The 22,751-nt window shown below is 46.6% G+C and overlaps 2 protein-coding genes across 2 annotated transcripts; one reads left to right on the top strand and one right to left on the bottom strand.

The window, feature by feature from the left end:
- The first annotated feature begins 5 nt into the window (after window positions 1–5).
- Window positions 6–6,032, top strand: EXOSC1 (exosome component 1). Its single transcript, XM_081863894.1, has 8 exons — window positions 6–157; window positions 1,429–1,544; window positions 2,380–2,454; window positions 3,644–3,732; window positions 4,416–4,449; window positions 4,988–5,038; window positions 5,139–5,223; window positions 5,596–6,032. Exons 1-8 carry the CDS (start codon window positions 130–132, stop codon window positions 5,700–5,702), a joined length of 585 nt encoding a protein of 194 aa, XP_081720020.1. The 5' UTR covers window positions 6–129; the 3' UTR covers window positions 5,703–6,032.
- A 1,211-nt stretch (window positions 6,033–7,243) lies between these two features.
- PGAM1 (phosphoglycerate mutase 1) lies at window positions 7,244–13,183 on the bottom strand. Its single transcript, XM_081863887.1, has 4 exons — window positions 12,947–13,183; window positions 9,786–10,060; window positions 8,381–8,561; window positions 7,244–8,247 (listed from the first exon to the last, which is right to left on the bottom strand). Exons 1-4 carry the CDS (start codon window positions 13,086–13,088, stop codon window positions 8,078–8,080), a joined length of 768 nt encoding a protein of 255 aa, XP_081720013.1. The 5' UTR covers window positions 13,089–13,183; the 3' UTR covers window positions 7,244–8,077.
- Between the last annotated feature and the right edge of the window lie 9,568 nt (window positions 13,184–22,751).

The raw sequence follows: 22,751 nt of genomic DNA, 5'->3' as shown, positions 1-22,751 counted from the left end.
GGAAGTCATGTGACAACAGAGCTGGCCAATGAGGCAGCGGCTCAGCGCCCCGTTTTCGGTGGGGGAGACTTGCTTCGGAAGGCGCGTTTCCCTCCAGAGAGGCGGCCGCACAGACTCGCCCCGGGCAGGATGGCTCCCGCGCGGTACTGCGTCCCTGGTGGGTGACTGGGAGAGCCGGGGCGGGAGGAGGGAGGCGTCCTGGCTGGGTGCAAAAACGCTATTGAAGTTCTTCTTCGTAGTCGAGTGTGATTGTCTTCCATGAACACGGTTTTAACGGTGAGTCCGTTAAGTGACTGTGGAGGCCAATTCTGGATCCACACGTCCTTCCACAGTGGAGACATAGGTTTCCAGGCAGGAGTTGATCAAGGTGAGGATTTGCCAAGCGTGCCTTCCTCTTAGCAAGTTGCTCCCTTTCGTCCTGAGTTCCAGCCATGATACCTTTGGTAAAGGCTGTTCTCCATTTGGAGCGCTCGCAGGCCAGTGTTTCCCAGTTGTCCATCTTTCCCATAGGGCTTAGTGGTGCATCGCGCCAGGGCCTCTTGGGTTCCCCCGCGAGTTGGGGAGCTGCGCGGCTTTGCCAGCGGCCTCCCCTTTCCCTGCACACCCGCCAGCTATGCCCTGCCAACCATACGGCTGGCGGGCGTGCAGCTTGCTTCCCAACCCTCCGCGGGAGGAGAGCGATCCCCGCAGAGGCTTAGGATGGAAGCTGCACCCCACCAACCATATGACTGGCGGGTGCACAGCTTCCCTCCCAAGCCTCTGCGGGGATGCTCTCTTGCAGCAGCATGGGGGAGAGTTGCGTTCGCCCCCCCCCCCTATCTGCGGTAATTTGGGGGCGCTGGGCCCTGGGTGTTTATACTACATTTTTTAAGATTTGCCTTGAGAGAGTCTTTAAACCTCTTTTGTTGACCACCAGCATTATGCTTTACATTTTTAAGTTCAGAATAGAGCAGTTGCTTTGGAAGATTATAATCAGGCATCTGAACAACATGACCAGTCCAACGAAGTTGATGTTGAAGAATTATTGCTTCGACACTGGTGATCTTTGCTTCTTCCAGTACACTGGCATTAGTTCGCCTGTCTTCTCAAATGATGTGTAAAAATTTTCAACTCCAGGTAGCTCAATGGGAGAGGTATCAGGACAGTCCCTGTTCAGGATGGCAGCTGTGGCAAACTACAACGCAGTTGCGCAGTCGGGTAATGTTAGGATTTGTGCCTCCTCTCCTGCCCCCGTTTTAAACCATAGGAAAGTTTTTCATGTTTGATACGCACCTGTTAACAGCATGATGGGAGTCAATAAATGGGGCTGGGGGTACATGAGTTGGTCCTGCTTTTCACTATGACAGCTTCTCCTGCTGTGTCTGTTACTGTCTGAGAGGACAGTCAACTCTAGGCAATGAGATGTTTGACTTGCATTCTGTCCTGCAGGAGAGAGACTCTGCAGCTTAGAGGAAGGAACCCCTGGAAGCGGCACCTACACCCGTCATGGTTCGATCTATGCGTCCCTGGCTGGTTGTCTCATGAAGAAAAGTGAGAATGGCATGGTGAGATTGAAGCAACCTCTGGGCAACAGTATGAGGGGGTGGTGTAGTGGGAATTGCAAGGACTGAATGCTTTGATGTGAGCAGTGCTAGTTCATAATGTAGGACCAAGAGAGGAACCAAGTCACAGATTTGGGGAGGTGGGGAGTGCATAACTGTGACCTTGGATGAGTCAACATAGCTAAGTTGATTAGAGCATGGTGCTGATAATGGCAAGGTTACAGGTTTGATCTCCGTATGGGACAGCTGCATTGCAGGGGGTTGGACTAGATGATCCTCAGGGTCCTTTCCAACTCTACAGCATGATTCTGTGAATAGCTGTGGAGCTGTTCTAGGTCTCACAGATTCTTGACTGGAGGTGGGTCTGTGCAAGAAGGCAGGTGAGCTTCATGTCATGTGAACTGGATGGTGCATAATCATGACACCCGATAAAGCCTGAAATGTATACTGTGGCACCTGTAGTGATTAGAAGATTACATTTATATTATCCTGTGAATCGCCCTGAGACCTGTGGATATAGGGTGGTATACAAATTTAATAAATATTAACAACAACAACAACAACAACAACAACAAGTGTATGGTCAGCTGGTAATCCACAAGAAGTTTTGAGACATGGTTATCTTATAGTGTCATCCTAACACTTGTAAGTCAGTAGTTTTCAACCATGAGTCCCCCAGATTTGTTGAACTACACCTGTTATCCCTGGCCATTGGCTAAACTGGATGGGGTTGATGGGAGTTTTAATCCATCCACACCTGAGGACCTGTGGTTGATGAGCACGGCTCTAAAGCAATGCGTCAAATAAATCATGACTAGTCTTCTTTGCTTCTCTTTAGCTCCCGGTGGTTTCTGTGATGAGGGACGTGGAATCTCAGCTTCTTCCTGATGTGGGAGCTATAGTGACGTGCAAGGTAACCTCATTTCTATCTTGGCACAATAGAATTGTCTTTGATTCATCTACTGGTGGGCCAAGGAAAGCAACAGGTTTGGCTGTGAACCAGATATAGAAGCTGTTTGCCACAAGCCTGACTATTGCAGCTGAGCAATGTTTTCTACATCTTTTTATGTGGTGTACTCCTTAAAGTGTCTGATTAGGGCCTGAGAGACCAGGGTTCAAATCCCGACTCGGGCATGAAGTTCACTGGGTGATCTTGAGCTAGTCACCAACTCTTCGCCTCCCTTATCTCACTGGGTTGTTATGAGGATAGTATGGAGAGGAGAATCATGTTTGCCACCTTGACTAGCTTTGCGGGGAAAGGTGGGATATAAATGTCTTGATATATAATAAAATGGTATGGATGTTTTCACACAGCAGTTTGCTTGGCTTTTGGCACTGCAAACTACAGTGTGACAACAGACTTCTGAGAGCTACTTGCCCATCACAGCAGTGTTGGGGGATGAGACAAAGGTGGTAGGAGGAGAGAGATGGAGGCAGGTGTCTGGCCCAGTCGAACCATGGAAGAATGGCCAGGAAGGGCTAGGCAGCAGCCCAGCAACCATCCTGCTCTGCTGCTTCCTGTCTCTCCAGTGACACCATTTCGGCCTTAGCAACATCAGAGGATAAGAGAATTGGAGGGGGGGAAGCCTAGGTGAGCTGAGGGCAAACTAATGGGAGCAGGTAGTGGTGGTTTGATGGGCTCTAATGGGAGGGGTTGACTTGGTGAGGCATAAGAGGAGGGGGGTTGACAAGTGGGTGAGTGTAGCTGGCAAGTACAGTGAGCAGGAGCTCAGCCCCTAGTAATAAATACCAGGGCTCTTGGTCTGTTCAGCCCCCGAATACCAGAAGCCCAAGTTCCTTCATTACCAAGTCCAGTATAAACCTTGCAAGCATTGCCCTCGCCAGAACAAAGTGTTGTTGATTGAAAGGAAGAAGCACGTACTTCATCTCAAAAACTAGCTTTGATTTTTTTTCCTCCACAGAGCAGAAAGCATCATCGACTGCAATCCCAAAATTACTTTCGTTACTTAGAAAAGTGGGAGGGGGAATTGCTGAGGCATTGAAGTTACTGTTCCCTGTGATTACTCTGTTAGATATGTCCAATCTGAAATTCAGTTATGGTTTTCTCTCCCCTTTTTCCCACCCCCAATATTCCCACCCAGGTTTGCAGCATTAACTCTCGTTTTGCCAAGGTGCACATCTTGTATGTCGGCTCTACACCATTAAAATCCCCATTCCGTGGAACTATCCGGTAGGAAGACAACTTTGTTGTGGCGGCTTCTTCTGAGGTGTTGGATGTCTGCACTTTTAGAGAGGAGATAAGGCCAGCCCTTATAAATATTTTGTTCTACTCTCATCATTAGCACTTGAGCGCTAGTGGGAATTGTTTTATTATATTTATGTTCCTTTCATTTATATAATTCTGTTGTGGAACCCAAGGCAGTGTTTGGATCCCAGGCAGTCATCCATTTAGCCACTAGCAAGACCCAGATCTACAGTGGTACGTCGGGTTAAGTACTTAATTCATTTCGGAGGTCCGTTCTTAACCTGAAACTGTTCTTAACCTGAAGCACCACTTTAGCTAATCGGGCCTCCTGCTGCCGCTGCGCTGCCAGATCTCGATTTCTGTTCTCATCCTGAAGCAAAGTTCTTAACCCGAGGTACTATTTCTGGGTCAGCGGAGTCTGTAACCTGAAGTGTATGTAACCTGAAGCGTACGTAACCCGAGGTACCACTGTACTTCATCCAGTAAGGTGCTTGGCCTCATGTTCAGACTTCTTGGTTTTTCATCTAAACTAGCCAGCCCTTCCTCAAAAAGCTGCTGCTTCTTCTTCTTTGGCAGTCACTCATAGCCGAGTCAGTATAGTAAGTTTTCTTTTAGGGGAGGGAGAGGAGGACTAGGGTGAACTCTTAACTTCTCTTTTCCTGCTACAGGAGAGAAGATGTCAGAGCTACAGAGAAAGACAAGGTCAGTGGAATAAACATTTTGGTTACATGTGATGGGAATCGGTAGTATACCTAATGCGCATAGCCAGGAGCATTTCTTCCTGGCACGAATACATACATGTGTGTGGCGGACTAGGACATGGGAGACTTTGAAGCCCTCTGGGTGACCTTGGGCTAGTCACCATCTCTCTGCCTAACCTACCTCACAGGGTTGCTGTGAAGACAGTATCGAGAGGGGGACAAGTGGGTTTCCCACCTTGAGCTCATTGGAGAAAACCGTGTAATAAAAAAATAATAAAATCATTACTGCTCTTGGGGAAACTTCCCTGAGGAAAAGCAAAACCTTGTTGGGGCAAGAGGACGTTTAGCAATGCTTCTTTTTGTACATTTGTTGAAGAAAAGGCGATTTCTGGATAAAGGACATCTTAGCACTAGATCTGATGGATGTCCTCTTCATGTTGAAATCGGCCATGTTTCACTGCACACTTTCCCTTGAAGTTGTCTCAGTATTTTGCTTTTTACACTTTCTCTTTCCTTCCCACCTCATGCATGGTTGACAGGTAGAGGTTTACAAGAGTTTCCGCCCAGGAGATATTGTTTTGGCCAAAGTTGTATCCTTTTCTTGTTTCTGCCTTTATGTGCTGTGTATGTATGTGCTAGCTGGAAGAGAAATCTTTAGGCATTGCACCTTAACTCAACCTGTGGGGCTAGATCTCTCTGGGTGATGCACAGTCCAACTATTTGCTGACAACAGCAGAAAATGAGCTGGGGGTAGTGGTGGCTCATAGTGAAGCAGGTAAGACCAGTCTCGTTCCAAGCAGGTTGTACATAATGCTGAAATCTACTGAACATGCCAACATATTATGGACTTCTTAAATGTATGATTAAGGAAGAAGCATTAGTAACATCACTATTGAGGGAAGACATTCTATAATATAGAATATCCACTTAGGTTGTAAAGTGAAAAGGGCAGTTTATGGATGCAATAACTAAATTTCAGAGAGCCAGGTAGTGGTATATTTATTATTTATTTATTTTAATTTAATTTATATACTTCCCTATATCTGGGGGTGTCAGTGTGGTTGCAAGGCACCTTTAATGAGTGGAGGAATCTTTCTTTCCCTGGGAACGGTGTCTGTGTAACTATGGATTTCTGTTCTGATTTCAGGAGTACAGATGGTGCCAATCAGCTGGTGTGAAATGCAGTGCCCCGGTACACATAGCAAGGAACTGCGCAAGGTAGCCAGAGTACAGCCCCAGTTTCTGCAGACGTAGTGACTGGTGTATGCCCAAAGATGCACAGCAAGTACACAAAAGGCTTTGCTACATCTTGCATGCTTAGAGGGGCATGGAAGCAGCCTCCTTTGCTGTTGCTGTGAATGGACCTTATGAGGGTGCAAAACAGAGCTGGGTCACTTTGGCTTCTGGAATGGTCTGGGAAAGAAAAGTTGATGACAAGTCCGGATTCCTCTTAATTTTATATTGCTGTTGTACTGTTTTATAAACCAACCAACTCTTCCCTGTTGTCCCTGTCTTTTCTGCCTGATTTTAATCTTCACACCTGGAAAAGGACAAATAAAACTGTCTTCCATTCTTCCTTTCTGAGCCATAAGCAGTACTGTTTTTTATCTTTAATAAATACCACCTATAGGCGATATAAAAGTTTTTCTCTAGAGAAGGTTAACTTCCTCCTTTGAACTTGGGTACATTCAGTCCTGGGACGCGGGTGGCACTGTGGTCTATAAACCACTGAGCCTAGGGCTTGCCGATCGGAAGGTCGGCAGTTCGAATCCTCGCGAGGGAGTGAGCTCCCGTTGTTCGGTCCCAGCTCCTGCCCACCTAGCAGTTCAAAAGCACGTCAAAGTGCAAGTAGATAAATAGGTACCACTCCGGTGGGAGGGTAAATGTGTGCTGCTCTGGTTCGCCAGAAGCAGCTTAGTCATGCTGGCCACATGACCTAGAAGCTGTCTGCGGACAAACGCCGGATCCTTTGGCCAGTAAAGTGAGATGAGCACCGCAACCCTTGAGTCGTTCGCGACTGGACTTAATGGCCAGGGGCCCCTTTACCTTTTTTACATTCAGTCCTAGATAGTTTGATCTAGTGAACCACCTGCCCTTGTTGGAGGATATGTTATTGGAGAAGCAAGGGTGGTGATTAGGTGTGCAGGATCCCAGGCAGTGCCCAAGTTCTGAAGTAGATAGCTCCAAGGCACTTGAGGGGGAGAACCAAAGGAATGAATGCCTAGTCACAAACAAAGGAAATTTGATATTGTTCCTATCTAAACATTAATGTTTGAATATAAGTAAACCAGGATTGACCTTTGTGTTCCCTCCTATTACTCTTGTGTTCACATTTTCTGTATACAGTACTGGCTTATGTTTAGTATCCACAGTATTGCAATGTTTTGACATTCACATGTAAACTAGTAACCAAATCTGAAAAAAGAAGGAAAGGAAAACATAATGGTTTGAATCTCTCTCTTTGCCAGCAGGGCCATGTGGAAGGGGAATCCCGTACTTGGGAACTGTACTTCCCTGTTGATCAGTAGCAGTTGTGTGTGTGTAAGCCAACAGGGACAACCAACCACCTGCAGTGCTCACCTTGGGAGTGGTTTGGGGATCAGCTAGAGAAGAACATAAGACTTGTCCTTATATGGACTTTACCTACATGGGCTCCACAGCCAGTAGTTTTAAGATGGAACAAAAGATGACCTGGGTCCTTTTCAGACCTGCTTGCAGTGGATAGATACTGTGACTAGGGGGGCAACAAGTAACACTATTTCTTGGAATCAATAAGATTGTACAGACACAGGAGCTATTGCACATAATTCCTTTATTTTACTGAGATTAGGGCAAATGCAGCCATTGTACAGTGAAGTGAGCTCCAGTGTAAACCTGCCCTAAAATCAGGCAGGGATACCACACAGACTGTGGGGCAGAAAAGCAACACATGATGATACACAGTATCTGGGTTTACTGGCACTACACAGCAAACTTAAGGGATCGCAGCTGGAGATTCCAGGGTGGGTGCTGTTCCCTTTTCTCTTCCCCTAGCTTCACTCCTTCCTACAATCGTTTTGAAGGCAATGAAATAACGAGCTGGCTATTGTTACCTAATACAGAATCAGACGTAACTCCAGGGACAACTAAAAATAAAAAAGACTCTTTAGCAAAATTACATGCTCTCTTTAAAAAGACCCATAAAAAATAAATGGTCCTTGAGCATCCCTGTTGTGCTGTCTGAAGCACCCCTAGCTAGCCTTAATCACGAGTGACCAAACCAAATCGAGCAATACTACTACAGCTGCCACATAAAATGGAAAGAAGGCAGGAGGGGCTCTCTCTTCGGAATGCATGGGGATTCCCCCCCTTCACTTTAGCAGCATCACATTCCATGGCGCTAGGGTTTGCTCATCTGCCAGACCCCTGTGCTGGACTGTGGTCCACATCCCTAGTGTATCTAGCCATATCCTGCTGGGGGTAAAGTGAATGTGGAAAGACGTTGGTCTTGAAGGAAAGAACGTGGTGGCCCCAGGAAGCTTCACCTCCTTTGGCTCGTCTGCCCAGTCCCTCAGGCTGTGGCAGGCATGTGCTGGGAAGGAAAGGGATGAGGGAGGGGGAGATCTTCTACTGAGGACTTGGGTTTGCCTTCACTTCTTCACCTTGCCCTGGGCAGCCACAGCTTCCATGGCCTTGCGGACAGTCTCCTCATCCCCAAGGAACTGCATGGGCTTGATGGGCTTCAGATTTTTGTCCAGCTCATAGACAATGGGGATTCCAGTGGGCAGGTTCAGTTCCATGATTGCTGCCTCAGACATTCCTGCAAAGAGCAAGGGGTGAATCACACCAGCAGCTTGGTTATAGTGCCCATCCCAAGGACTGTTAGAAGGCAACCCTCATGGAGCTTGCCTTTAGACTTGACCAGGCTTGTCTCAAGTCACAAGCAGACTCACCTTCTAGATGCTTGACAATGCCTCGGAGACTGTTGCCATGGGCAGCAATGAGCACACGCTTGCCTTCCTTGATCTGAGGAACAATTTCCTCATTCCAGAAGGGCAGGGCCCGAGCAATGGTATCTTTCAGGCTCTCACATGTAGGCAACTGATCTTCAGTGAGGTCAGCATAGCGACGATCCTGCGGAAGAATATGGAGTGGCATTTAAGACACGATTTCTGCTTCATCCTGGAGATGCTCAGGGAGATCTATGAAGCACCTTCTCTTTGGAAGAATTGTGAACCATGCTCGCTGGTTGCCTGTGTTACTGGACATTTTAAAATAGGCACTTTACAGGAGCCCATCTAAGCATTTGTTTTTCCTCTGGTCTTTGGTCAGTGGCCCTTCCTTACCTCTCATATCAACAGCATGCTAGGCCTTAAATAATCATTATTTGCCCAAACCAACATTTTCTATTCATCCTCCCAAATACGGTATGAAACTATTAATGTTTGGAAAATCACAGAGCTGAAGGGTACCCTAAAGATAATCTAGTTCCTACTCACTGCAGTATCTCTGGCAGATGGCCATCTGGCCTCTGCTTAAATGCCTCCAGGGTGTGCAAATCCAGCACTTCCCCATAGCAATCTGTTGCAATGTCAAACGGCTTGTGCTGTGTGAAGGTTTCTCCTAACATTTAGCCAAAATCCGCTTCTCTGCAGTTTCTACACATTGCTTTGGCTCTTCAGCAACCTGTTCTACAGAAGTTGCCTCTTTTACAGCCATAATCACAATTTAAATGCCTATTGTTCTTAACCTGATTGGCCTTTTTAATTTCATTGCCTATTTTCAATTTCATTGCCTATTGTACACAGCTGTTTTAGCTTTTCAGTGCCTGCAGATGGTATTATAATCCACACTACTGTGATCAGATGAAACAAGTTCTAGAGCCTGCGATCTGACCATCTCGTGTAGTAAAACCATTAACAAACATGTTGTTGTATAGATGGAAGATTCCAGCCCCTCCACGAATAACCTTGACTGTTGTCACCATGCAGTACAAACATCCATGAAAGGGCACAATGTAAATGATTAATTGCATGAAAGGGGCAAGTTCTATTAAATTGTCAAAACAGCTCAGGAGTGACATCCCGTATAAAAGCAGCAATTAGCAAGGACAACTGTAGGACTCCCAAAATAACTGGACAAAGGGAGAGTAATGTAAGGGCAAAAGTCCAAGCAATGGATGGAGAAGATGGATGAAAATGGGAGTCCAATGAATCCATGGTTCTGGGGCAACAATGGGCAGAAGCAGGAAGGTATTTTAGAAGTCACATCACAGGGTACCGCTGCATGACAATTTCCAAATGATCCACCCCCCCCCCGCCCCACACACCACTAATGGACTAGAGTTTCCCAGCTCACCTTGCTGATGGTACTGTAGAAAGGGTGATCAGGCTCCATTGGAGGTGGCGGAATGTCGAAGGAACGCCTCCAGATCTTCACCTGGGCCTCACCGTGTTTAGCTGCCGTCTCAGCCTTGTTAAGGCCTGTCAGGCCACCATAGTGCCTCTCATTGAGGCGCCAGGTCCTCACTACGGGTAGCCACATCTGATCAATGACATCCAGCACAGTCCAGAGGGTGCGGATTGCCCTCTTCTGCACAGATGTGAAGCAGATGTCGAACTCATAACCAGCATCTGGAAGGGCCCAGAGAGTACAGTCATACCTCATGTTATGTTTACTTCATGTTACGTTTTTTCAGGTTGCATCCCGCAGCGACCCAGAAGTGCCGGAAAGGATTACTTCTGGATTTTGCCGCTCGCGCATGCACGGAAATGCAAAATGACGTCACGTGTGTGCGCAGAAGCGGTAAATCGCAACCCGTGTGTGTGCAGACTGCGGGTTGCATTCCTTTCATGTTGCGAATGGGCCTCCGGAACAGATCCCGTTCACAACCAGAGGTACCACTGTACAATGCTTATTTGAAGCATGCTTTATCCCAAATGCTCTGTAACATATTAACACCTTAGTGTGGAAGCCCCTCAATGTTTCACTGACATAGGTAGTCACCCACTAAATCCAGGCGGTTGGGGGAGAATCCAGCAAATGTGAACAAAATGTGACAAAGTGAAGATGGAATAGCAGGGGTAACAAACAAATAGGTAGGTTTACTAATCATATGCTGCAAGCCCTGAGGTTACCATTACCAAGTTCCAGTGTTGAAATTAGCAGCAAACTCAGCGTATCGCATCTTCCATTTTACAATGTAGCTGGCTCGTTTTTGGCCAGCTACATTGAAACCCAGTATAGTGGAAAGATGAAATGCTTATGTAATCATTGGGGTGGGGGAGGAATCTGAACAGCAGCCACTCTCTCTGCTCACCGAGAGGAAACAACCAGTCACCTCTATCTAAATTAGGTTATGTTGTAGTATAGCCTTAACAACACGTCCTTACAATCATTTGCCTGCTCCCATGTGCCTGATTGTCCCATTCTGTAGAAAGGAAGAGAGGTTCTGTGCAATAATGCCAACCAATGTCAGGGTGGGGAAAGCAGTAATTGTGCAACACGGAAGATGAAACAGGACAAAGGCAAGCAAAGGGCAAGTCATGTACCATTGCATGCACCCACCCAACCCAGGATGACCCCTTAAGAGGGCATCAGAAATTAACAATAACAGCATTAGAAATGAACAATAACGGACACTTTTAAATGCAGGGCTTTTATTCTGCTTACATCAAACACTCTACACAATTCTCAGAGAAGGGTAGAACTCTGTTCTCTTTCCTTACACCCAGAGAGATAATGCACAAAAACTGGAACTGGGCGGGCTGTTTCTTGAGCCTGCAGAAAACATGCGGTCCCTAGTTGCTTCCTGGAGCTCTCTCTCTCTCTTTCTCTCCCCCCCCCCCCCGCAAGCCCCAATTTCCTGTAACCCTTCTCTCTCTCTCTCTCTCTCTCTCTCTCTCTCTCTCTCCAAGACAGAATGACTCAGCAGCTCCTGCTATATTTCCATATCAAAGGCCCAGCAAGACTGCGAATGCAATCCTGCAGGATGGCCACGCAGGGTGCATGTGTAAGGAATGCAGGGAAGAGATACTCTCATGCCATATGAAGGCTTCTCCTATTTCCAGCAAACCTTTCATCTTTATCTCACCGTGTATCGGACATTAATTTTTTTAACTGGCCTTTTAAATTGCTGTAGTTTTATTGCTTTATTATTGCTGTTGTTTTTATTCCAAAAGAGCTTTGAGATGTTCCATGAGAAGCAATTATTAGATGAAATTCAATAAATAATATTACGCTGCTGTGAAGATTTCCTTGAGAGGCAATGGGGGCATGCCTTGATTCAGACCGAAACAGTGACCCTAAAATGCGCAAAAGTGACCTAGCCAAGGTCGCGCAGCTGGAGCGGGGTGGGTGGGGGAACATAGCTAAAGAGGCAGCTGCCCCTTTTCACAGCGGGAGAGCAGCCTATGCCACCCTCTCTATGAAGGCCGTGGCGCCTTTGGCGAGTGAGCAAGCGGCACGTTTTCAGTCAATTCATCCTGCCGCCCAGAGGAGTGAGATGAAATCCCTGTTATGCTTGGCACAGATTTAGCCCGAGGCTATTCGGGGCCAAGAGGCGTCACAATCTCTGAAAGGAGTAAGGCCGGAGTTCCGGCTAGCCTAGGGCGCCCCCACCCCAGTGCCGGCTGCAGGGAGCTGCGCTTCGATTCTTCAGCGGCGAGGCCGATGCACGAGCTTCAGGAAACCTCTCCTTTGTCCTACTTTACATCTTTCCGAGAGAGAGACTTGCCGTTCAAACGCCCGAGAACACGCATGTGCCTCCAGAAACGTGTCCAACTCCCCGTTTCGCTTCGAAAGCCCAGAAACCCATTCTGGCCTTCCATTCCCCTCCCAACATGAGTAAGCCTTGGGGGGGGGGGGAGAGCATCCTTGCCAATTCCATGCAGGCTTCCTGGAGAGCCAGTGATGCGGAATTCAGCGGGGCTTACTTCCGAGTACAGTGGTACCTCGGGTTAAGTAGTTAATTCGTTCCGGAGGTCCGTTCTTAACCTGAAACTGTTCTTAACCTGAAGCATCACTTTAGCTAATGGGGCCTCCCGCTACCGCTGCACCGCCGGAGCACGATTTCTGTTCTCATCCTGAAGCAAAGTTCTTAACCCGAGGTACTATTTCTGGGTTAGCGTAGTCTGTAACCTGAAGCATATGTAACCCGAGGTACCACTGTACTGTAGACGTAGTTAGGCATCTAGCAGGAGACCCGTCCCAAAAAAATGCAAGGCACCCAATTCTTGCGCGGAGAGAACGCGGAAGCTCACCACGTGGCTAAAGCCGGAGAAAGGGAACACCCGCATGCCCAAACCTCCTTCATCGCCAGCTATTGGGACCCTCCGTGGTCCAAAGAGGACCCGCAAGATCTTCTGGCCTTGCTCGGATACCTTCCCGACCCCTGCGCGGAGTTCCGGCCCGCCTCCCCGTTTCCCCCGGGGTGAGAGCCTCCAAGCATCCCCATCGCGCTCCGCCCGCTGCAGCCTCCCGGCTCCCCAGCCCTCGCGCCGCGCCCCGGTCTCCTTCACCTCTCAGCGCTTCTCCGCCGCGCCGCGCCTCCTCCTGCCCGGCCGGGCTCAGGTCTGCGTCGTACCAGCCGCTGAAGCGGTTCTCGAGGTTCCAGGCGCTCTCGCCGTGCCGAACCAAAACTAGCCTGTAAGCAGCAGCCATGGCGGGAACCGAGAAGCTGGGATGCGATGCAAGCGCCGCGGATGCACTCTGCACACTGCGACGCCACCGACCGGGAGACTCTGGGCCAGGCAAGGGGCGTGCGCCCAAAGACCAGCCCTCTGTGATGGCGCATCTCAGGCATCCCCTTCAGACAGGCAGCGGACAAATTCCGGGCTCGCTTTTCGCATAACGTTTTTCTACCCAAGAGAAATGAGAGCTGCCCATCAAGAAAGAAAGAAAGCTAAGGTTTCGGCTTAGTTGTGATTGGGCAGCAGAGCTTCCCCCTCGCCAAACGCAGCAGCCAAGATAGGTGTGCAGAACTTTTCGTGTGAAAATCATATTTAAGACCTCTTTCTAAACGCTAAACGCAGCGCGTCTTTATGCAAGTCAACAGAGTTGATCGCCAATTTCGGCTGTGAACAAGTCCGAGGAGGGGATAATTAAAGTATGTTTGTGGCAACCTTAAGAGTGTTCTCTATGGAGCTTGTTGTTGTTGTTGTTGTTGTTGTTGTTGTTGGAAACAAGGCTCAGGCCCATCTCTAGTTTGCAAGTGGGCTCCTAAGGGGTTATATGAAATAACTGGCTAATGGCCGAGCAATTTGTCAGTGTATTGAAACTATGTTAAATAGCACCTGCCACACAAAATAAGATCTGGATTACAAAGGAGCACGCTACATAAAAATTCTTAATATCTCCATTCACTGACTTCTCTGAGCAGTTCTTCCAACCCAGGAGAAACTAAAACCTCCTTTCTACCACCTTTGGTGGACCTGCCCAAAGATTAAGGCCTACTGGGGAATGATCTATAATGAAATTAAGAAAATCCTTAAGTGGACATTTGCAAAGAAACCGGAGGCTTTTCTCTTGGGTATGGTCGGCCAATTGGTACCAAAGAAAGATACGTAGGACTTTTTTCATGTATGCAACTACAGCAGCAAGAATTCTCTTGGCAAAGTATTGGAAGATGCAAGAATTACCTACTCTGGAAGAATGGCAGACGAAGGTGACTGAATTTATGGGACTGGCAGAGATGACCGGCAGAATCCGTGATCAGAGGAGAGAGACAGTGGAAGAGGACTGGAAAAAATTTAAAATATATCTTAAGAACTGCTGTAAAATTTCAGACTGATAAAATGTCAAGGGGTAAGAAACAGAGAATTATAGCTGTAAATGTTTAAGTTAAGAGAACCTGAGGGAAGTTAAATATAGAAATGGAATGAAGGATTGCTAAAAAATTGGAAATAAGGGTGCAGTGAAGGGGAGGTATGGGTAAGTCATGTGTTGTTTGTGAATATTTTTCTTTGTGTGTTTTTTGTTTATGAAAATTAATAAAAATTATTTTTTTAAAAAAGGAGAAACTAAAACCTCTTTTAAAGGAGCCAGGAAGTTTGCCTCCAGATAGTTGAATTGTACCTCTGTAATGTTACAATCTCTATGGGCATTCTAGCCCCACTCAACCCCTCCCTCCGGATTCAGTATTGCGCATGCTCTGGTTTTCGATCCGGCAGTCTGTGTCTCAGACTGGAATTCATACGTGCGTTTTTTAGGAGGAACTATGAAGGTTTGGCGCATGCGTCCAGAAGGAGGCGCCTGGTCGCTCCCTCCGGCACGGCGCTCACGAAGCGCACGCGAAGGGCAACGTGACCTTCATCCGCTGGGATGGTCACCATTGCAATTTGCCTGGGCATCCCACATGGGCAGTGCTAGAAGGGGCGCGGGGGGGGAGTGCCCCCCCAAATTAATGAGCTCGCCCTCACTCCATCCCCTTCAGCTGCTAGACACCTGTCATTAACATTACGGTAATTTTTCTGCCAGAAATCTTAACGTGAGGACACAACTTGCTCATCCAGAAATATACTCTGCTTCTTCTCTGTCTCTCTCCCCCGTTTCATCTGGTGCTACCCCTTCATCCCCGTGGACTGCTCTGTTTTTAAATTTCACCCTTAATTCAATATGTTATTTAACACACCAAGGAGGGTAGATCCCTAAGGAGCCAGACTGGGCAGATTAGACTTGTATCGTAAGCGAAGCCATAAATTCCGGATGGGGTCCTTCAGAATGAGCACCAGCTTGCATAGGATGAATGCTTTGGAACAGCCACATGCTAGTGAACAGTAGACACTTAACACCTATAGCACAGGCTCATAGCCACTCCAGGCATCAGGGGTTTGCAACTTTGCATGCTTGAATGTTCCTCTTCTGTGGCAGGGAATTCTGCCTTTAGAAAGCTAGAGTGTAAAGGAATGAAAGTCCCACCTTATTTTCTTCCTGTCGTGCTCAAAGCAGGGCAGATATCTGACCCCCCCCCCCAGCTAAAGTGATACTGGCCTGACAAAATCTTCACAAAAGTGTATGAGAAAATGTGATGCTAACAACCAATACCAAAATGAAGGTCTTCTAGGCTTGCAAGTTGAGTGTGCTGCTTTGTGGAAGTGAGTCATGGGCAGGAGTGACACCCCAATGCCATATGTTCTGCGTCAGGAAGATTTTGGGCATCACATGGCAGGACAGAGTCTCAAACAAAGATGTGCTCTCCCAAGCCCACATTCCCAGCCTATTTGCACTTCTGTCTTAGCAGCCTTGGTCATGTACACATGACCAGACAGGCAGGATCCCCAAGGATCTCTAAACTACACCAACTCTGTGTTACAAAGATGTCCACAAACTCAACATGAAGGTTGACAACATTAATCTTGCAGTGTGGGAATCCCTTGCAGATGTTCACAGTGCCTGGAAACATTAATCTTGCAGTGTGGGAATCCCTTGCAGATGTTCACAGTGCCTGGAAACATTAATCTTGCAGTGTGGGAATCCCTTGCAGATGTTCACAGTGCCTGGAAACATTAATCTTGCAGTGTGGGAATCCCTTGCAGATGTTCACAGTGCCTGGAAACAGACAGATTGTGTATCCACAGCATGGACCAGAGGAGGAATGACCGCTGGGAGGAGCACAGAGAGAAGCAAAATCACAGTGCACCTGTAATGGATGTCTTCTCCTCACAGGTGCCAACTCCAACATGAGCACCCACAAAATTCCCCATGAAGGGGCTTGGCACCCACAAATGTTGCTGCCAGGGCCATGCACACTGCATGGCACCATGGGCCCGGGCACCCATGGTCACAGGTCCAAGTTGGCACTCCTGCTTCCTCTGTCCCACCTGCAATAAAACATATATTTCCTGTATTGGTATCTAGAGACACAGCAGGTGCTGTAACTCTCCAATGGCTTGACTTTACCTCCAAAAGGCACACTCTTCCATAAATGGCCTCCAAGGCACCTGGTCACAGTGTTGACACTAATCAATGATGCCTAAGAAGGCACTGTGCCTCCAGGTTACCCAAATTTCATACAAGACAAACTGGTGTTATATTTTCCACCAGCCTTGCTCTTGAAAACAAAATGTAGCACTTTTGAGTGCTACATCTAGCTTCACTAACAATGAACCCCAAAACTTGGGATCTCCTCCAAACCGGTGCCTAAGTTATTCAGGCATTTTGCCACATCCCCCAAACTGTGAAACAGATACATCAAACTATCCATTTGGAGTAAATTAGACAAGCTGGGGTTTTGAGTGCTGTTAACTAGAAAACACTGTTAGGAAAGTGCTGCAAAGCTTGAGGTTTCTGCTGCAAAACAACTGCAAAACTTTGGCACTGGTTTGGAGAGTATCGGACAACATTAGGTTTTGGGGTGACACCCATGACCCCTGGTTTGATGTATCAATTTCTCAGTTCGGGGGCCACTGCAAAACTTAAAATTGGGCTGAAAAACTCTGCAAAACGATTGCAAAACGTTGGCACTGGTATGGAGGGGATTCTAAATTTGGGGGTTTGTAGTCAATACACCAATACGCGGCAGAGATTGTAGCACCCTCCTTGTGGTTAACGCTTAGCTGGAATGAAATATTCAACGCAGCAATAGAGAAATTAAAATAGTAATTTATTTGTCAGACAAATAAATAAGAGGCTCAGTGGTACGTGGTTACCAAGCTCTGGCCTGGCCTCCTGCCATTCTGGCCAGCACTTATATTCCCTTAATCCAGCCCCCTTTGCTCCTCCTGTGGCTGCCTCTGTCCAATCAGCCTGGTTGAAATTCCTATTGGCTGTTTGCTAGAGCCAATCACAAAAGATACACCCACAAAAGATACACCCATTTCCTTGCCCTTATATGGGAGACAAAGAGCTATATATAAATGACAAATAAGTAATAATATATCTTACATGGAATCTTAATTACCAGCTCACCTCTTGCCCTTCTTGCCCTATTGCCTTCTAAAACAAATGGTTTAATCTTACATTTTATGTTCAACAGATGTCAAGGATCTTGAGTTTCACATCAACATTGAAAGATTTCCTTCATTTAATGTTTCTAAACAAATGCCTGACAACCATATATCAAGACTGCCCGGATGGCGTCTTCTGTCTGGCAGGGGGGGGGCTGGTGGCTGACTTAATTTCAGGATAAATACAACTCTTACAACCATATGAAATAAGAATCTAGCATTCCTTAAATCCTTTGCATAATTACATTTAAGCCAATATATTTAAGCTAATATATTTCATACATTTATCATAGGTAGCCTCTTAAAAGAATAAAGCTTTTCAAAGTAAAAAGGAAGGAACTCAATAAAACACAGCTTTTAAAAGAAGCCTCTTCAGTTTGCACCTCCCCCTTTCCCCCTCCTCTCCAGCCTCAAAATAAAATAGGAAGAAGCTGCTTCTTCTGCCTAGCCAGTTGCCTTTCCAACATTTAACACATTTTAACCTTTTTTAACTCTCTTAGTTTAAGAAACAGCTTTAGAAAAAGACTTCCCCCAAAAATGTTCTCTTTCCAGCTAAATGTTTCTCCCCATTGCTCCTGGCCTTTTAACCTTAGAAAGAAGATCTGGCTCATTTTACTGGGAGGCACATTGGTATTATCTTCCCCATTCCTAATGGTGTTTTCTCAGCCTTGGGGCAGCATATGTAATTCTCCCTTTTTATGACTTTGAGAATTGTTTTTCTACTATAAATCAATGGGGCCCTTCTTGTCTTAGGAGGAAAAACATCTTGCCAAGGTTCTTTTAGGCAGCTGGTCTTTTGCCTGGCATGAAACATTTGAAAATCCTTTTTTTAAGCTCATTTTTAAATACAAGCCTTGATTGAAATATATAGAAGCTTTGATAAAAATGCAGGCTTATGATTAGATGCCTCATTCCCCCCTTTCAAGCTCAAGGACCTTCATCCCAAGTGTCCTTGATAGCTTGACCTTCATCATATTCCTGAGGTAAAGCTCTGTATAGGGCCATGATATGAGGTAGAGTTTCATTTGAAACCATCTTGCTAATTGTACTTCTAAAACATGAAATGATACATGGCATCATACATAAAACCAATACTACTACTGTCAAGAAAAACAAGCAAGACAATAGTATCCCTTTGAGTCCTGTGACATTAGGTAACCAATTGGTGAGCCATCCCATATCCCATCCTTCCCATGTTTGTACTGGGACATGTGCTATATTCTCCATCTTTGTGGCCAACACACGGATTGCCTCACCATTATCAGAAATGTTAAAGCAACAGGCATTCCCTGTCAAATTCAAGACTCCACATAGGCCTCCCTGCCTGGCAAGTACATAATCCATTCCCATTTTCAGCTGCAAAATGGCGGCTCTACTTTCATCCAACTGTTGTGCAATAAGTCTCAAACTCTGGGCCGTTGCATTGGTTACAAGTTCCACTACTGCTTGCAATCGAATTATTCTGTTTAGATTATAAATAGGATCCCGTGCCCCTTGTATGAGCTCACCAGGATTCCAGGAGGCAGGATCATAATAGGCTATAATGCGCTCTGGCGGCCAATCATCAGTACCGCTCCAACTTTGGGTACTTCCTCCTGCTATATGAGAAATATCAGCATTCCTTCGTGTTCGCCTGGCCGAACTAGTGGGCATAATCCACATTGGTGGTAATACCCAACCCAAGAAACAAGTCCCACTCCATTTGGAAGGGAGTTTCTTGTATGCCCATTCTCCACATATCCACCACAACCATCGGGTCTGAGGTTTTTGGTACGGGGAATACAGAAGGCGAAATACCAAAAGGGGTAGAGAGTTCACAGTGCAGTATGTTAGATTGCCTTCTTCTGTCACAGTTATGTTCCATACCACTTTCCATGCATGAATAAAAGGAGGTGCACAGGGCAAGGCATTCCGAGTTCGATAGGTAGTACCGTGTGCCCAGGTATGACTATTCTTCTTATAATCCCAAGTATAGTGACAATGAGAAGAGCCTATCATGGGAGAATCAGCTGCATCTGATGATTTATGTACACAGAATTCCCCTTGTACAGGTATAACTCGTAATGGTTTAGTTGAGTTCCATCCGGGGAAATTCTGTATTTCAGTTTGGTGTGGCATTTCGCTTACCATACCAATAGCATCTAATGGTATCGGTAATAACGGCATACCTCCCTCTGAATCATCTGGCCCAAGAGAGCAAACAAGGCAATTGGTCCTATTTGCAACATTAGCTACCATTTCAGCTAAACCTACCCACATATTGTGGTCATGGCTGAATCCATATTTAGCCAATTTGGTCAGATTCAAGGACCCTTCCCCTTCCCAAGGGATCAGGATTAATAAAATCATGTTGATGTCTAGTATATGCATTCCTTCCACAAAAGATTACCTTATTGTGATAGCAAATAATTATTAGCCCCAATATAATTCCCCCAGTGACAGAAATGGGGAACCACCAAGACCAAAACATATATCCCGAGGATCCCCAATGAGTAATATCTCTGATAATTGTTCCACAAGGGGGGGGGCAGTCAATCAATTGTATTAGAGAATCTTTCCGTTCACAGTCGCTGGTTCAGACGCTCCTCAAGCTTCAGGCGTGCGCAGGTCAGCCAGCTTCCAGGTTGTGGCTGCAGCAGGCCGGTCGTCAAATGTTGCCCGTGACCTAGCCCGTTCCCGGTAGGGCTAGATACAGGGGTTTTTGGAGAGAGTTAGTTTTAAAGGATTAGAGGGGTCACCTTTGCACGTCCAACTGCCTTCAGACTTCTTCAAACGAGAGTGATGAATCCAGGGGGTCACCTCAGCTACCTTCACCGCTGTTGGAGTAGAGAGCAAGACGGTGTAAGGTCCACGCCACTTAGGTGCAAGTGGATCGCGTTTCCACTCTTTCACCCATACGCTATCGCCAGCCTGGAACTGATGAATCGGCTCGGCAATGCTGCACGGCGTGCGCTCGAGGGCCCACCTGTTAAGAGAAACAAAAACACGGGAGAGAGATTGCACTTGTTCCTGTGTCACATGATCTCCTATTTGTTTAAGGTCAGCTGGAATATCCTGAACAAAGGAGGGCGGTCTCCCATACAGGAGCTCAAAAGGTGACAACTTAAGTCTTTTTGTGGGTGCACACCGAACACGAAACAGTGTTACGGGTAACACATCTACCCATCTGAGACTTTAGACATATTAGTGGGCTTCTGGCATGCCCTGCGGATACCTTGCACAAGTGTCTGGCGGTAGGTGGTAAGTCTGGCCAGGTGAATTGCATTGTTTGGATCCCAATTAGGATCTTCCAAGGGAAAGTTATCTTGGAGATGACGGTCAATATTATAAATATTTCCCGCTCTGGCCTGCTCACGCAAATATATCTGTGCCTTTTCAATTATGTCTCTCCTTTCCTCAGTGGTGAACAGAGTATTTAGGAGCTGGCGACAATCTGTCCAAGTAGGGCTATGAGTATTTACTATTGAAGTCACCAAGTCCATCATAGCCTGAGGTTTTTCTGCAAAAGATGGGGTGTGTGTTTTCCAATTCATCAGATCTGTAGTTGTGAATGGAATATATTGCAGGGTCGAAGTTCGAGGTGGCCGTGGTCCGGGTTGCCCATTAACCAGTGCAGGCTCCTCAAGTGCATCAAATACTCTTCTAAGAGGGGCTACTACGTGATCTTTCTCTTCACTTTGCTCTAGGGGCCTCAAATCATAGGGGATGGTATCTGTCGCAAGGCGTTCTTTTAGCAGCTTTATACGCCTGGCTGTATTGCTTGCTGACCGAGCAAGGTCTCCCTGTAACTTCTGTAACATTTCTCTGGGACTTGGATGTACAGGGGTTTGGGGTGGGCAATCAGTTGTTCCACTAAAGGAGACTGTAGATGGAGGTCTATTAGGAGTCACAGGTGGAATAACCACTTCTGCTTGGGCTTTATTATAGAACTCCAATGCCTCCTGAAGATATTTATCATAATCTATCAAGGAATCAAGCTCTGTGACTCCACTCCCATTATTCATTCCAGTTTCTTGCCTTGGGGTTACAACTGGTGGAGTGTTTGGATTAAGCTCCCTTCGATGTGGAGCATAGGGTGGAGGTGGAAGCACCTCTTCCTCTGGCCCCTCAAAAATGGGTTTGAGTTTATTTGGCAAGATTCCTTTCCTAGCTTCGGCTTTTACAGCCAATAATTTGCATCGTTTGACTTTGCATTCCCTTATCCATGGAGGATTTTTATTTAATGTGCTCAGCCAGGAATCTATATATGGAAATTGTTCTGGGCACCCTCCAGTTTCTTTGGCGATATCAGTCCAAAGTTTGCTTACTAAATTTATATCAAAGGTTCCCTGGGATGGCCATCCAGTAATTTGTTTTGGCCATTCTAGTTCACATAACGTTCTCAAGCGCTCTGGCGTCATTTTGACTCCATATGCCCCTGAGAAGGCTTTCTTAAAATTATTTAACATACACTCAAGAGGTGTATTTTCCCCCTTTGAACCCCCAACTCCCATTGTATGGCCCTGTGAAGTATCCACTCAGTCACTCACAGACGCGCTTCGTGGGTTTCCTTGCCTAGATGGAGTCGCCTCACTAGGAATCGAAGTACTGCCCACTCCACACTCGGGTCAGCTACAGATTGCTCTGTACTTTCTCACACATACAATGCGCTGGATACTTCACCACACTCTACCTCCCAATTTTTCCCTTTCCCTACACCAGATCACCATCTGATGTACCCAACCACCTAGCGTACTCAGTTTCCCCTTACTGAGACGCAGAAGTTTGATCAAGACTTCTCTTCCTCCCAATTAATTGGAGGGCCAAAAATCCCTTTGTGCACTTACCCTTGGTTGGTTCCCTGTTTCCCCCGGTCCGTCGCCGCCAGTGAGCAGGGTATCAGACAGACGAGTCTTCTGCGTTCCCCCTGGAAAAAATTACCAGTGCGCGCTTTGGGTAAGCAGTTGTCCTCTCTCTTGTACCCTGCCCAGTAGGGCGAAGGGGCTGCGTTCCAGCAGACCACTTATCCGAGTCACGGCACCATAAAATGTAGCACCCTCCTTGTGGTTAACGCTTAGCTGGAATGAAATATTCAACGCAGCAATAGAGAAATTAAAATAGTAATTTATTTGTCAGACAAATAAATAAGAGGCTCAGTGGTACGTGGTTACCAAGCTCTGGCCTGGCCTCCTGCCATTCTGGCCAGCACTTATATTCCCTTAATCCAGCCCCCTTTGCTCCTCCTGTGGCTGCCTCTGTCCAATCAGCCTGGTTGAAATTCCTATTGGCTGTTTGCTAGAGCCAATCACAAAAGATACACCCACAAAAGATACACCCATTTCCTTGCCCTTATATGGGAGACAAAGAGCTATATATAAATGACAAATAAGTAATAATATAT

This window comes from Podarcis erhardii (assembly GCF_964252035.2).
Source record: "Podarcis erhardii genome assembly, chromosome: 5".
NCBI classification, from domain to species: domain Eukaryota; kingdom Metazoa; phylum Chordata; class Lepidosauria; order Squamata; family Lacertidae; genus Podarcis; species Podarcis erhardii.
The sequence above is the reverse complement of the archived record's forward strand: the minus strand, read 5'-3'. Positions and strand labels throughout refer to the sequence as shown.